Source organism: Aquarana catesbeiana, linkage group LG01, assembly GCF_042186555.1.
Source record: "Aquarana catesbeiana isolate 2022-GZ linkage group LG01, ASM4218655v1, whole genome shotgun sequence".
Taxonomy (NCBI): Eukaryota; Metazoa; Chordata; class Amphibia; order Anura; family Ranidae; genus Aquarana; species Aquarana catesbeiana.
In genome coordinates, this window is record NC_133324.1 from 629394874 (window position 1) to 629405867 (window position 10994).

The 10994-nt window shown below is 40.3% G+C and overlaps 1 protein-coding gene across 1 annotated transcript; it reads right to left on the reverse strand.

Moving 5' to 3' along the window:
- Positions 1–1299: 1299 nt before the first annotated feature.
- Positions 1300–6742, reverse strand: LOC141109100 (C-X-C motif chemokine 10-like). The gene is made up of 4 exons (XM_073601005.1): positions 6535–6742; positions 6301–6424; positions 6125–6208; positions 1300–2914 (listed from the first exon to the last, which is right to left on the reverse strand). The coding sequence occupies exons 1-4, from the start codon at positions 6725–6727 to the stop codon at positions 2878–2880; spliced, it is 438 nt and encodes a 145-aa protein (XP_073457106.1). The 5' UTR covers positions 6728–6742; the 3' UTR covers positions 1300–2877.
- Between the last annotated feature and the right edge of the window lie 4252 nt (positions 6743–10994).

Here is a 10994-nt window from a genome sequence, read left to right on the forward strand (position 1 = left end):
CGGATGAGACTTGTGTGAGTATTCTATGGGGAGGAATCAACATAGTACCACGTAGAGCTCCCACTTTGCTATGTGTTAGAAATATGAAAGGCCTTCAAAAATGTGATCAGTAGTCAGAAAATTATATGTGAAAATTATGCTCCTAGAATGCCTGAAGGTACTACTTCAATGTTGGGCCTCTGTATGTGGCCAGGCTGTGTAAAAGTCTCACACATGTGGTATCGCTATACTCAGGAGGAGTAGCGGAATGTATCTTGGGGGGGTCATTTTTGCTATGTACAGGCTATGTGTTAGAAATATCTTATAAATGGACAACTTTGTGTAAAAAAAAATGCGTTTTCATTTTTTTCCCAAATTTTCCAAAAACTTCTGGAAAAAAATGAACTGTTCAAAAGACTCATTATGCCTCATAAATTATATGTTGGGGTATTTGCTTTCCAAATTGGGATCATTTTGTGGACAATTCCATTGTCCTGGTGCTCCGGGGCCTTCAAAAGTGTAATAGGGGGTTGAGAAATGAGATGTGCAATTTATGCTCGTAGAACGCCTGAAGGTGCTACTTCAATGTTGGGCCTCTGTATGTGGGCAGGGTGTCTAAAAGTCTCACACGTGGTATCGCCATACTCAGGAGGAGTATCACAATGTATTATGGGGTGTAGTTGCAATTATGCATATGCTGTGTGTGAGAAATAACCTGTTAATATGACAAGTTTGTGTAAAAAAAAAAAAAAAAAAAGTCTTAATTTTCCCAAGAATTGTGGGAACAAATTACAACTTCATAAAACTCACCATGCCTCTTATTAAATACCTAGGACTGCCTACTTTTTAAAAAGGGGTCATTTGCGGGGTATTTGTACTTTCCTGGCTTGTTAGGGTCTCAAGAAATGAGGCTGCCAGTACATCAGGTATGATTAGATGTGATCAATGTTCAGTGTGTATGCTCCATCGGACAATTGTTGTCGGATTTTCCGCGGACAAATGTTAGATCACAGGTTTTAAAATTTTCCGTGGACAAATGTCTTTTGTCGGATTTTCCAAGCGGGTGTACACAAGTCCGTCGGACAAAAGTCCAAATTACAAACACGCATGCTCCGAAGCAAGGACGAGCCAGAAGCGGTCAGTCTTGTAAACTAGTGTTCCTAATGGAGAATTAAAATTCGTGACGTGGCAAGTTATGAAATCTCGAAATGCAGTGCACATTCTCTTCTTCTGGGATAATAATGAAGCTGCTTTGCTGGTGATACTGATGGAGTTATTGCAAACTAATTTTCAAAGGCTTTTTTTTCTAGTGATATCAAGAATAATATTATTATGCTTTTTTTTTTTTTTTTTTTTTTTGGGCAAGTTACCACAACACCATTATCCCATAGTTTTTAAGATCAAAGATACAACTATGTTGGTGTCCCTTGTCAACTTTACATTGTATTTTTAAAAAACAATGTAGTACATCACTACGTTCATATTTGTTGGCTGACAATTCCTTGCCGTTTGTATGCAAGGCAAGTTTGGGCCAACGCCTTTCGGACAAAAGTCCACGGTTTTGTTGTCCTACAATCCGATCGTGTGTACGAGGCTTAAGGACCGGGGTGGGTCCCAGAGTTAGAGGTTACAGAACAGAACACCAAAAGCACACCATTATTTTTTTCATAATTTTATTTCTGGACATAAAAAATAAACATCTTAAAAAATTATCTTAGTAGGTATGTATTTACATCTAGATGGTATTGACAAATATAAATACTATACAGGCATCAATCATTTGGGTGTTATTTAATTTAATTGACCAGAATTAATATCTGGCCATTGAAATGAATTAACACTGAAGCGCTATACGCGCCTAGCGTTACCACGTGCATACACGCAATTACGTGCATTTACATTCAAGTTTTCCTGCCTTTAAAGTCTCCTGCCATTAAACGCTGCTAAAAGAGTATGGGGGAGGTTTACTAAAACTGGTGCATACAGAATCTGGTGCAGCTGTGCATAGAAACCAGTCAGCTTCCAGATTTTATTGTCAAAGCTTAATTGAACAAGATAGAAGCTGAATGGCTACCATGGACAGCTGCGCCAGATTCTGTGTGCAACAGATTTAGTAAATCTCCCCCACGTGTGCATGGACACATAAGCTAACATGCAGGGGAGTTTAGAGGCAGGGGAAAAAAACACCAAAAGCCCCTAGGAGCAGCTATAAAAACGTCCTGTGTGCATGAGGCCTTAATGCTGGGCCTTTTACAGCACACCTAGTGCACTGGGTAATAAAGCAGAGCATGGAGGTATTCTGTACACTTCTCTGTTCAGATACATGGAAAACCTCGTGCCCTCTATGCATATGAGAACCAAAGAAAATAATGGCTTGTACCAACATGCATTACATGGAAATGGTATAATTGCTTTTATATTTCAACATCTAACAAGATGTGAGTTACATTTTTTTTTTTTTGCTCTAAAGAAAGTTATTCTTTGGGCTTCTTGACTTTTGGCTCCTTAGAGAAAGTTACTCGTATGTATGTAAGTTAGGGACCTTAGATTGTAGGCTGCTTGAGGGTAGGGACTGAAGTGAATGTACAATATATGTAGAATATGTAGTGCTGCATAAATTGTCAGTGCTATATAAATACCTGAAATAATAATAAATAAATGACCTGGTTTTCTAGTGAGCTGTGCAAACAACATACATATTTTAAATACACAAACTTGCTTTAAAACAAAGAAATATACATATATTAAACATGTACAACTTTACACACATATTTACATTTTCCAGCTGTGTATTGAAATGCCCTGTTATCCATAGTCACTTGACAGTGCAGGAGGTAGAATTTATTTTCCTAGAATGTTCTCCACTTTCTGCCACATTCCTCAGCTTCTCTTTTTCACTCAGGGGTGCCTGATCACAGGAATATGTTTCAGGAATCTAGAGCATTGAAAATATAGATCATAAGACATACATGCTGATATGACATTCCATAAATGTTGCCTTGTCCAAAACATGGCACATAAAGAAACATAGGTATAAAGCAGTAAATGTGACATCCACCAAACATTCACTGCAGATGAATCAATCACTTTAGATCCACTTTCAGGAAATGTTTGCTAAAAGTCATATTCACTGTTTTATAAATATGCTTAATTTATAAAATAGAACATCATTTAATAAACTGTCACTATTTCCCTGTACAAGAGTTAGCTGATATATATCTAATGGGCTATGTACAAGTTACATCTATTGCTCTGCTTTAGGCCAGCAGTTGACTAGGGATGATGGGAATTGTAGTTCCTGAACAACTGATGGGCGATAGTTTGGAGACCTCTGGACTAGAGCAAGGTTTCTCAACCAGGTTCCATGTAACCTTAGGGTTTCTCCAGAGGTTGCTAGGTGTGCTAGGAGCAATGAGCAATTTTTGCATCTCAAATAAGTTCCCACTAACAACATTGATCTTTTTAGCTATCTATAAGAGGCTAATTCATCCCATGGGCCAAAAGTGTAAGGAGTAGGGATGAGCCGAACACCCCCCGGTTCGGTTCGCAGCAAAACATGCATCACCGTTAAAGTCTATGGGACACAAATGTGAAAAATCAAAAGTGCTAATTTTAAAGGCTTATATGCAAGTTATTGCCATAAAAAGCATTTAGGGGCCTGGGTCCTGCCCCAGGGGACATGTATCAATGCAAAAAATGTTTTAAAAAGTTTTTTCGGGAGCAGTGATTTTATTAATGCTTAAAGTGAAACAATAAAAATGAAATATTCCTTTAAATATCATGCCTGGGGGGTGTCCTTAGTATGCCTGTAAAGTAGCGCATCTTTCCCATGTTTATAACAGTGCCACAGCAAAATGACATTTCTAAAGGAAAAAAATGTAAAACTGCTTGTGGCTGTAATGCAATATAGATTAAAAAATACAAAAAATACCAAAAGAAAATGGCGTGGATGTCACCCCCAAAATCCATACCAGGCCCTTCAGGTCTGGTATGGATATTAAGGGGAACCCTGCACCCAATTTTTTTTTTAAACGGTGTGGGGGTCCCCCAGGCCCCCAGACACTATATACTCTGAACAGCAGTATGTATACTATACGGCCTGCCATATATACTCTGCAGAAAATTGGTACCAGAACACTGTAAGCCCTCACAGTTACTCTTGTTGGGCGCAGGAATGGGCCCTGCTGTGAAATATTATATTAAGAATTGTAATTACATGCCCCTGTTAAACAGGGGCCGAAAAATTGGGCCTTGGGCAGTGGTGGTGGTACCACAACACTGTAATCCCTCACAGATACTCTTATTGGGTGCAGGAACGGGCCCTGCGTTGAAATATTATATCAAAAATCGTAATTACATGCCCCTGTTAAACAGGGGCAGAAAAATTGGGCCTTTGGTGGTGGTGCCACAACACTGTAACCCCTCACAGATACTCATGTTGGGCACAGGCACGGGCCCTGCTGTGAAATATTATATCAAAAATTGTAATTACATGGCCGTGTTAAACAGGGGCAGAAAAATTGGGCCTTTGGTGGTGGTGGTGCCCTAAACCAAAAATATTGTTGGAAGCTAGCATCATCAAGACTGAGGAGGAATAGGATAGTCAGTATAGGCACTGCGATTGGCCAAAGCATGCAGGTCAGGTGGTGCTTGAATTTTCCGCGAACACCCCATAATGTTCGCTCTTCGGCGAACGGGCGAACACCTGATGTTCGAGTCGAATCTATGTCGGACCCGAACATCGAGCTCATCCCTAGTAAGGAGCATTCTTCCCAATGACCATCACACTAATGTATAATGATTTGTAAATATAGTCATTTTTGGTAGGGGTTCCCTGAGAAAGTTCTTTCAAGGGTTCCTCTGTGTTGAAAAGTTGAGAAAGGCTGGACTAGAGAAATACAAATATAAAAATTCATACAAATGTACCTAATTGATATTTATGCAGGAATGTCCCCAAATGCAGCCCATTATGCTTCAGATTTTGCCCTATTACATTGCTTACTAAAACTCAAATGTAAAGACAAAAAGTAGACCCTAAAAGTATAACTAAATAATATTCTTATACTCCTTAATTGCCCTGTAATCCGTTTTTTATTAAATTGTTTATTACTGGGTTTTTGACCCCTTGTAATGTCCTCTATGAATTCCCAAACCTCTCTTGTTCTCCCTCACTTCTATTTGTTTGAAACAAGCAGTGCACGTTATTTGTGTTTTTTTACAATGCTTTATGCACACTACAAATCCCATAGTCCATAGTCTCTAGTCATTCTCGAGAGTAAGCAAGAGAGGGTGGCTGCATACCTACATACATATGAAGGTAGCCACCCTCTAACAAGAAGTTGGATTACAGCAGCCAAAAAAAATACATTTGGAGGAGTCTGAGAGCCCCAGGTGATTCTGCCAGTAAAACAGGTCCTGTCCTAAGATAACAAAGATCGCTCAATGTTCTGCTCTGGGATCCACAGAAGACAGCTGGGCAGAAATGATAACTAATGGAGCTGATAGGTTTACAGGGAGTTACAAGCTTACTGGATTTCTGACTGTCTAGCGTCTAGCGGGTATTGAAGTCTAGCGGGTATTTTTTTCACTAATCCAACAGATATAAAATAATGCTAAAATGGTATACTTTTATAGACCAAAGAGAGCAAAAAAGAAAAATGATTTGTTAGGCACGGTTCACACTAGGACGACTTGTCAGGCGACCTAGTCGCCTGACAAGTAGCGTCCCGTTCTGTACAATGGAACCGTTCTAAGGGGAGCGACGCAAGTCGCTCCGACTTAGAAAAAGGTTCCTGTACTACTTTGGGGGCGACTTGGGGCGACTTGCATAGACTTCTATACAGAAGTCGTTTTGCAAGTCGCCCAGGCAGTCGTGTGCAGGTCGCCTCGGTGAGGTGACCTGCAAGTCGTGCCGCCCCTAGTGTGAACCGAGCCTTAGGGTTTACATACACTCTAATTGTGATATTATTTTTTTTTTAGAAGTATATAGTTTCCCCAATAATCTGCCATAATTAGAAACAATGAGCAAAATAAACAAAATAGGCCCTACACACTATTTATTTGTATGTACTATAATTGTTGGCCTTGTGCACATTGAGCTATAAAAAAAACAAATTGTCTGGAGATTTATAAAAATTGCACTTACCGATTTTTTCCACTGAGTAGAACTTTTATTTCTTTCAGGTGAGGACTGACACATTTTTTAGCACCGGTGCTTTTCAATGTGACACTGAGGAAGAATAATATTAAGGAAACCATTAGCCACCATTTGGTAAGTACATAGTAACTTAAACATCATGTAATCATGTGCATCCTACTTACACATATTCAGTGTTTTCACACAGAGAGTTTCTTGGATAAACCTCTAGTTGAGCCAGGGCCATGATATTCACATGATTAGATAGTTTATTACACAGGCAACGTTTCCCACGAGCAATGGCAAACCCTGATAACAAATATAAGAAATGATCAGTGCTTCTATAGACAATGGCAAAAGAAGGACAAAAGTCTGTAATTACATAGATTCCATGAGATATATTATGTATTTGACTGTACCTTGTATAAGAGGAGTAGAGAGCAGGAGAACGCACATGATGACAGCACACTTGTTGTCCATATTGATGGTGTTGGGTTCTCTCTGACCAAGATCGAGAGTAGACAGCTGTGTGAAGTACAGCAGCTTTGGTCTGTTTATATACATTTCTACTGGATTGCATAATCCCATGATGTCATGACTTTTTCCGTCCATGTTTCAGTTTTGTAGGAAGTCTTTAAGAAGTGAAAGTAGAGCTAGGTCATGACCTTTTTGGAAATTCCTGTCTTGTGGACTTTCCCAGAGTTCCATGTGGCTAATAGGTTATTAAAGATAATAAAATAGCATCATGATATATTTTTGCTATATGTGATAGCTGCATAGAATTATTATCAGACTCCTTTTACAATATTATAGCAAAGTGACTAAATAAGTCTGCATATTTTTTTTACATTTAATTAAAGTTATAATCTTTTGCAGTTAGGAAATATCTAAATGTAACTCACATCTAATATATTGCAACTTACTAGTCCATAAATGGGATGGCTGCATTTAGTTTTCTTTGTGTCAGGCTAAGTACATTTTCTATAATTCCTGACACAAGTGCAGTGCCATTGGCACTGCCTGTGAATTGAACTGAAATCACAAATAATGTTATATTGTATTGTTACCCTGCTGAATCCCCTGTTTAAGAATGTGCGCTAGAAGTGTTAAATCTTATCTAAACTCAAAAACAAAAATTTTACTTATTTCAGCTTGCAAGTCTGGATTTAGTGTCTGTATTTGTTTTGTTTTTGTTTTTTTTCAGTCCTTCTTTTACCTCCTTTATTTTCTTTTAGTGTCCCTGTGAATAATACACTTCCTTTCTAAGGTGGCTACACTATGGTTACCATTTTCTTTATTTCCCAGGAACAGTACCCATTGTAAAATGTCCCTGGCAGTGTCCTGGTGGCAGTGAATTCAGGTCAATCAAATAAGGAAAGCTACTTCTCAGTTATGTTTTTTAACCCTGCAGCTCCACCAGAGATATCACTAGGAACCTTACTCGAGAGCCAACTGGACCTTTAAGCTGGCATTGTCTGTTCTAGCAAGGGATGGACCAGGTTGCACTTGTTTAGGGAATACAAAGAATAAAACTTGGATTGGCTCAGGAGCCGACGGGTGGGCCTGGATAACTAGGAGATGACGTGTCATCCGCCACTGATGAATGTCTGATGTGTATATACTGTATGTTCATTTGACTGTGTAGTTCTGAGTGTAGTAAACAGAATCGGACTAGGAGGAGCTATCAGAGAAAAAGAATCAGAGAAGAGTACTTGTGGTGTATGCCAACACCCATTACTCAACTTGCGGCTCCGATATTAATGGAAGAGGGGCGCTCTGCCCCTTGCTGCTCAGTTCTTGGCTGTTGCCAGGGTGACCAGGCTGAGCTCAGATGCTTGCCATCAGATGGGTGGAGATAGTGGGGGTTTCTGCTCACTGTAGAGGCACTGTTTGTCTCGGACTGCCAATCGTGAACCACCACTATCAACTACCGACACTGGGTCTCGAGGAGGTAAGGAGGATGAACCACACTAACATTATATGATAGACTGACATGTACTAACACATTATATAGAACTCTTTGATCAGTGCACTCTGCTTTACTTACTACTGCTCCCGAACTCCACTGCATTTCTTACTTACTTCTGACTAACCTTTGAACTTGCCATTACTTACTCCTAACTTATGTATCAATTACTCCTGACCCCTGTACTCTGCATTATTTACTTCTGATTCCTGTACTCTGTGTTACTACTGACTCCTGAACTCTACTGCATGACTGACTCCTTTATCACTTACTACTGACCTTTGAATTTTGCGTTACTAACTCCTGATCCCTGCACTTTGCATTACATACTACAGAGGCTCTAATAGGCTTCAAAAAAAGGATGGGCTCGGGGCGCAGAGCTTTGCAGAGCTGGATTGTTTGTCCCCCCCCCAAAAGTATACCATACCATACTACTACTGACGTCTGAATTCTGCATTGCTTACTCTAGACTACTCATTGAACTCTGCATTACTGCACTACTGACTTCTGAACTCTGCATTTACTCACTCCTGACCTCTAAACTCTGCATTGCTTACTCCTGACCTCTGAAATTTGCATTACTTACTCCTGGCCTCTAAAATACTGTGACCTCTGCATTACATACTATTGACATCTGAACTTTCTGAACTCTGCGTTATTTACTACTGACTTCTAAACTCTGCATTACATACTACTAATCTTTTAACTCTTCACTACATGCTACTGACTTCTGGACTCTGTGTTATATACTGCCGACCTCCAAACTCTGCATTACATACTACTGACTTCTGAACGCTGCATTACATACTACTGACTTCTGGACTCTGCTGTGTTAATTACTCCTGACCCCTGCTCTCTATATTACTTACTACTGACTTCTGAATTCTGCATTGCTTACCCTGGACCCTTGAACTCTGGCTCTGGAGTACATACATGCATTTACTTAGTCCTGACCTCTAAACTCTGCATTGCTTACTCCTGACCTCTGAACTGTGCAGCATTACTTACTCCTGACCTCTGAATTACTGTGACCTCTGCGTTATATACTACTGACTTTTGAACTCTGCGCTACATACTACTGAACTCTGTATTACTTATGCCTGGCTTTTAAACTCTGCATCACATCCTACTGACCTTTTACCTCTTCACTACCTACTACTGACCTCTGAACTCTGCATTACATATTACCAACTTCTGAACTCTGTGTCACATACTACTGCCTTTTGAATTCTGTTGCGTTATATACTCCTGACTCCCGCACTGTGAATTACATGCTACAGACCTCTGTACTCTGTTACTTGCTCCCCTTCACTATGAATGAGAGTGAATGCCAAGTTTCTGACTGAAGATAAAAAAAGTAGGATATGTTTATATTTTCACAGTAACATTTCAAAGTTTTCTACAAACTTTCATGGCTTTTTAATATGGCCTTATCTTACCTCTTTTTTAAAAAAAAGCTTGCATCACCTTGTGTATGGCGTCTAGTGTGTACCCCCACACCACAAGCCATACTTCTGCCATTGAATCAGCCATTGATATGATCCATGTCAGTATCTTAAAAGTCTGAATAAATTCTTCTCTAAATTGATTAAACTCTTTAATAAAATGCTCTCCATTCCTTTGCCACCAGCGCATCCAACTGCCCCAGCAACTACAATTCCCGTGCTGATATTGGATTTTCCCTTAAGTGTTACTAAACACACAACAGTAAAATCAGTCTGTATACTGCATGCAGCAAGGCATGCTTGATATACTCACTGTAGAACTAAAGGGGTTAATCCTCTTCACTATGTAACCCCTTACCACATGATCAGCTGTCAATGACAGCTGATCATGTGACATCAACAGAGCCGGTAATCGGCTATTTTTTCTCCTCGCGCCGACAGCGTGAGGAGGAAAAAAAAGATGATCACCTGCGGCCGTGAGAGGGACATCAGTCCCGATCACCGCGAGCGCCACTAGATCCTTAGTGCTCACCTGTGCCCTCTGCCAGTACCACCTAGCAATAGGCAGCAGTGTCGCCTACCAGTGCCCACCAGCGCCACCCATCAGTGCCCACAGTGCCACCTATCAGTGCCCACAATCAGTGCCTCAAAAACAGTGCTGCACATCAGTGCCACCTATCAGTGCCCATCAGTGTCACCTACCAGTGCCCATCAGTGCCGCCAATCAGTGCCACCTATCAGTGGTACCTATCAGTGCCCATCAGTGCCACCCATCAGTGGCCATCAGTGCCGCCTTATCTGTGCCCATCAGTGCCACCTTAACTGTGCCTATCAGTGCCGCCTTAACTGTGCCTATCAGTGCCGCCTTAAATGTGCCTATCCGTGCCCATCAGTGCAGCCTATCAGTGCCCACCAGTGCCGCCTCATCAGCACATATCAACGAAGGAGAAAAATAACCTGTTTGCTAAATTTTATAACAAACTATGAAACGTGATTTTTTTTTTTTTTCAAAATTTTCCATCTTTTTTTGTTTGTTTGGCAAAAAATAAAAATCCCAGCTGTGATTATACCACCAAAAGAAAGCTCTATTTGTGGGGAAAAAAATGATAAAAATTTCATTTGGGTACAATGTTGTATGACCGCGCAGTTGTCATTCAAAGTTGTCATTCAAAGTGCGTCGTCGCTGAAAATTGGTCTGGGCAGGAGGGGGGTTTAAGTGCCCAGTAAGCAAGTAGTTAAGCAATTGGTTCATTTTCTCCTGTTTAGGAATCCTTCCTGGTTCATCCTTATGATCATTACGTGTCATTTTTGCTTTTTTTAGCTTGTACTTTCTTCCTCTTTCTTAATTACCACAAGTTCTTCCATTTCTGTCTCCCAATTCTCCGCTTCCCTTTCCATCCCACCTGTTCCCCCACCCCTTCAGATTATTCTCTCTTTGCTGTTTTTTTTTTTTTCCTTTCCTTTGGGA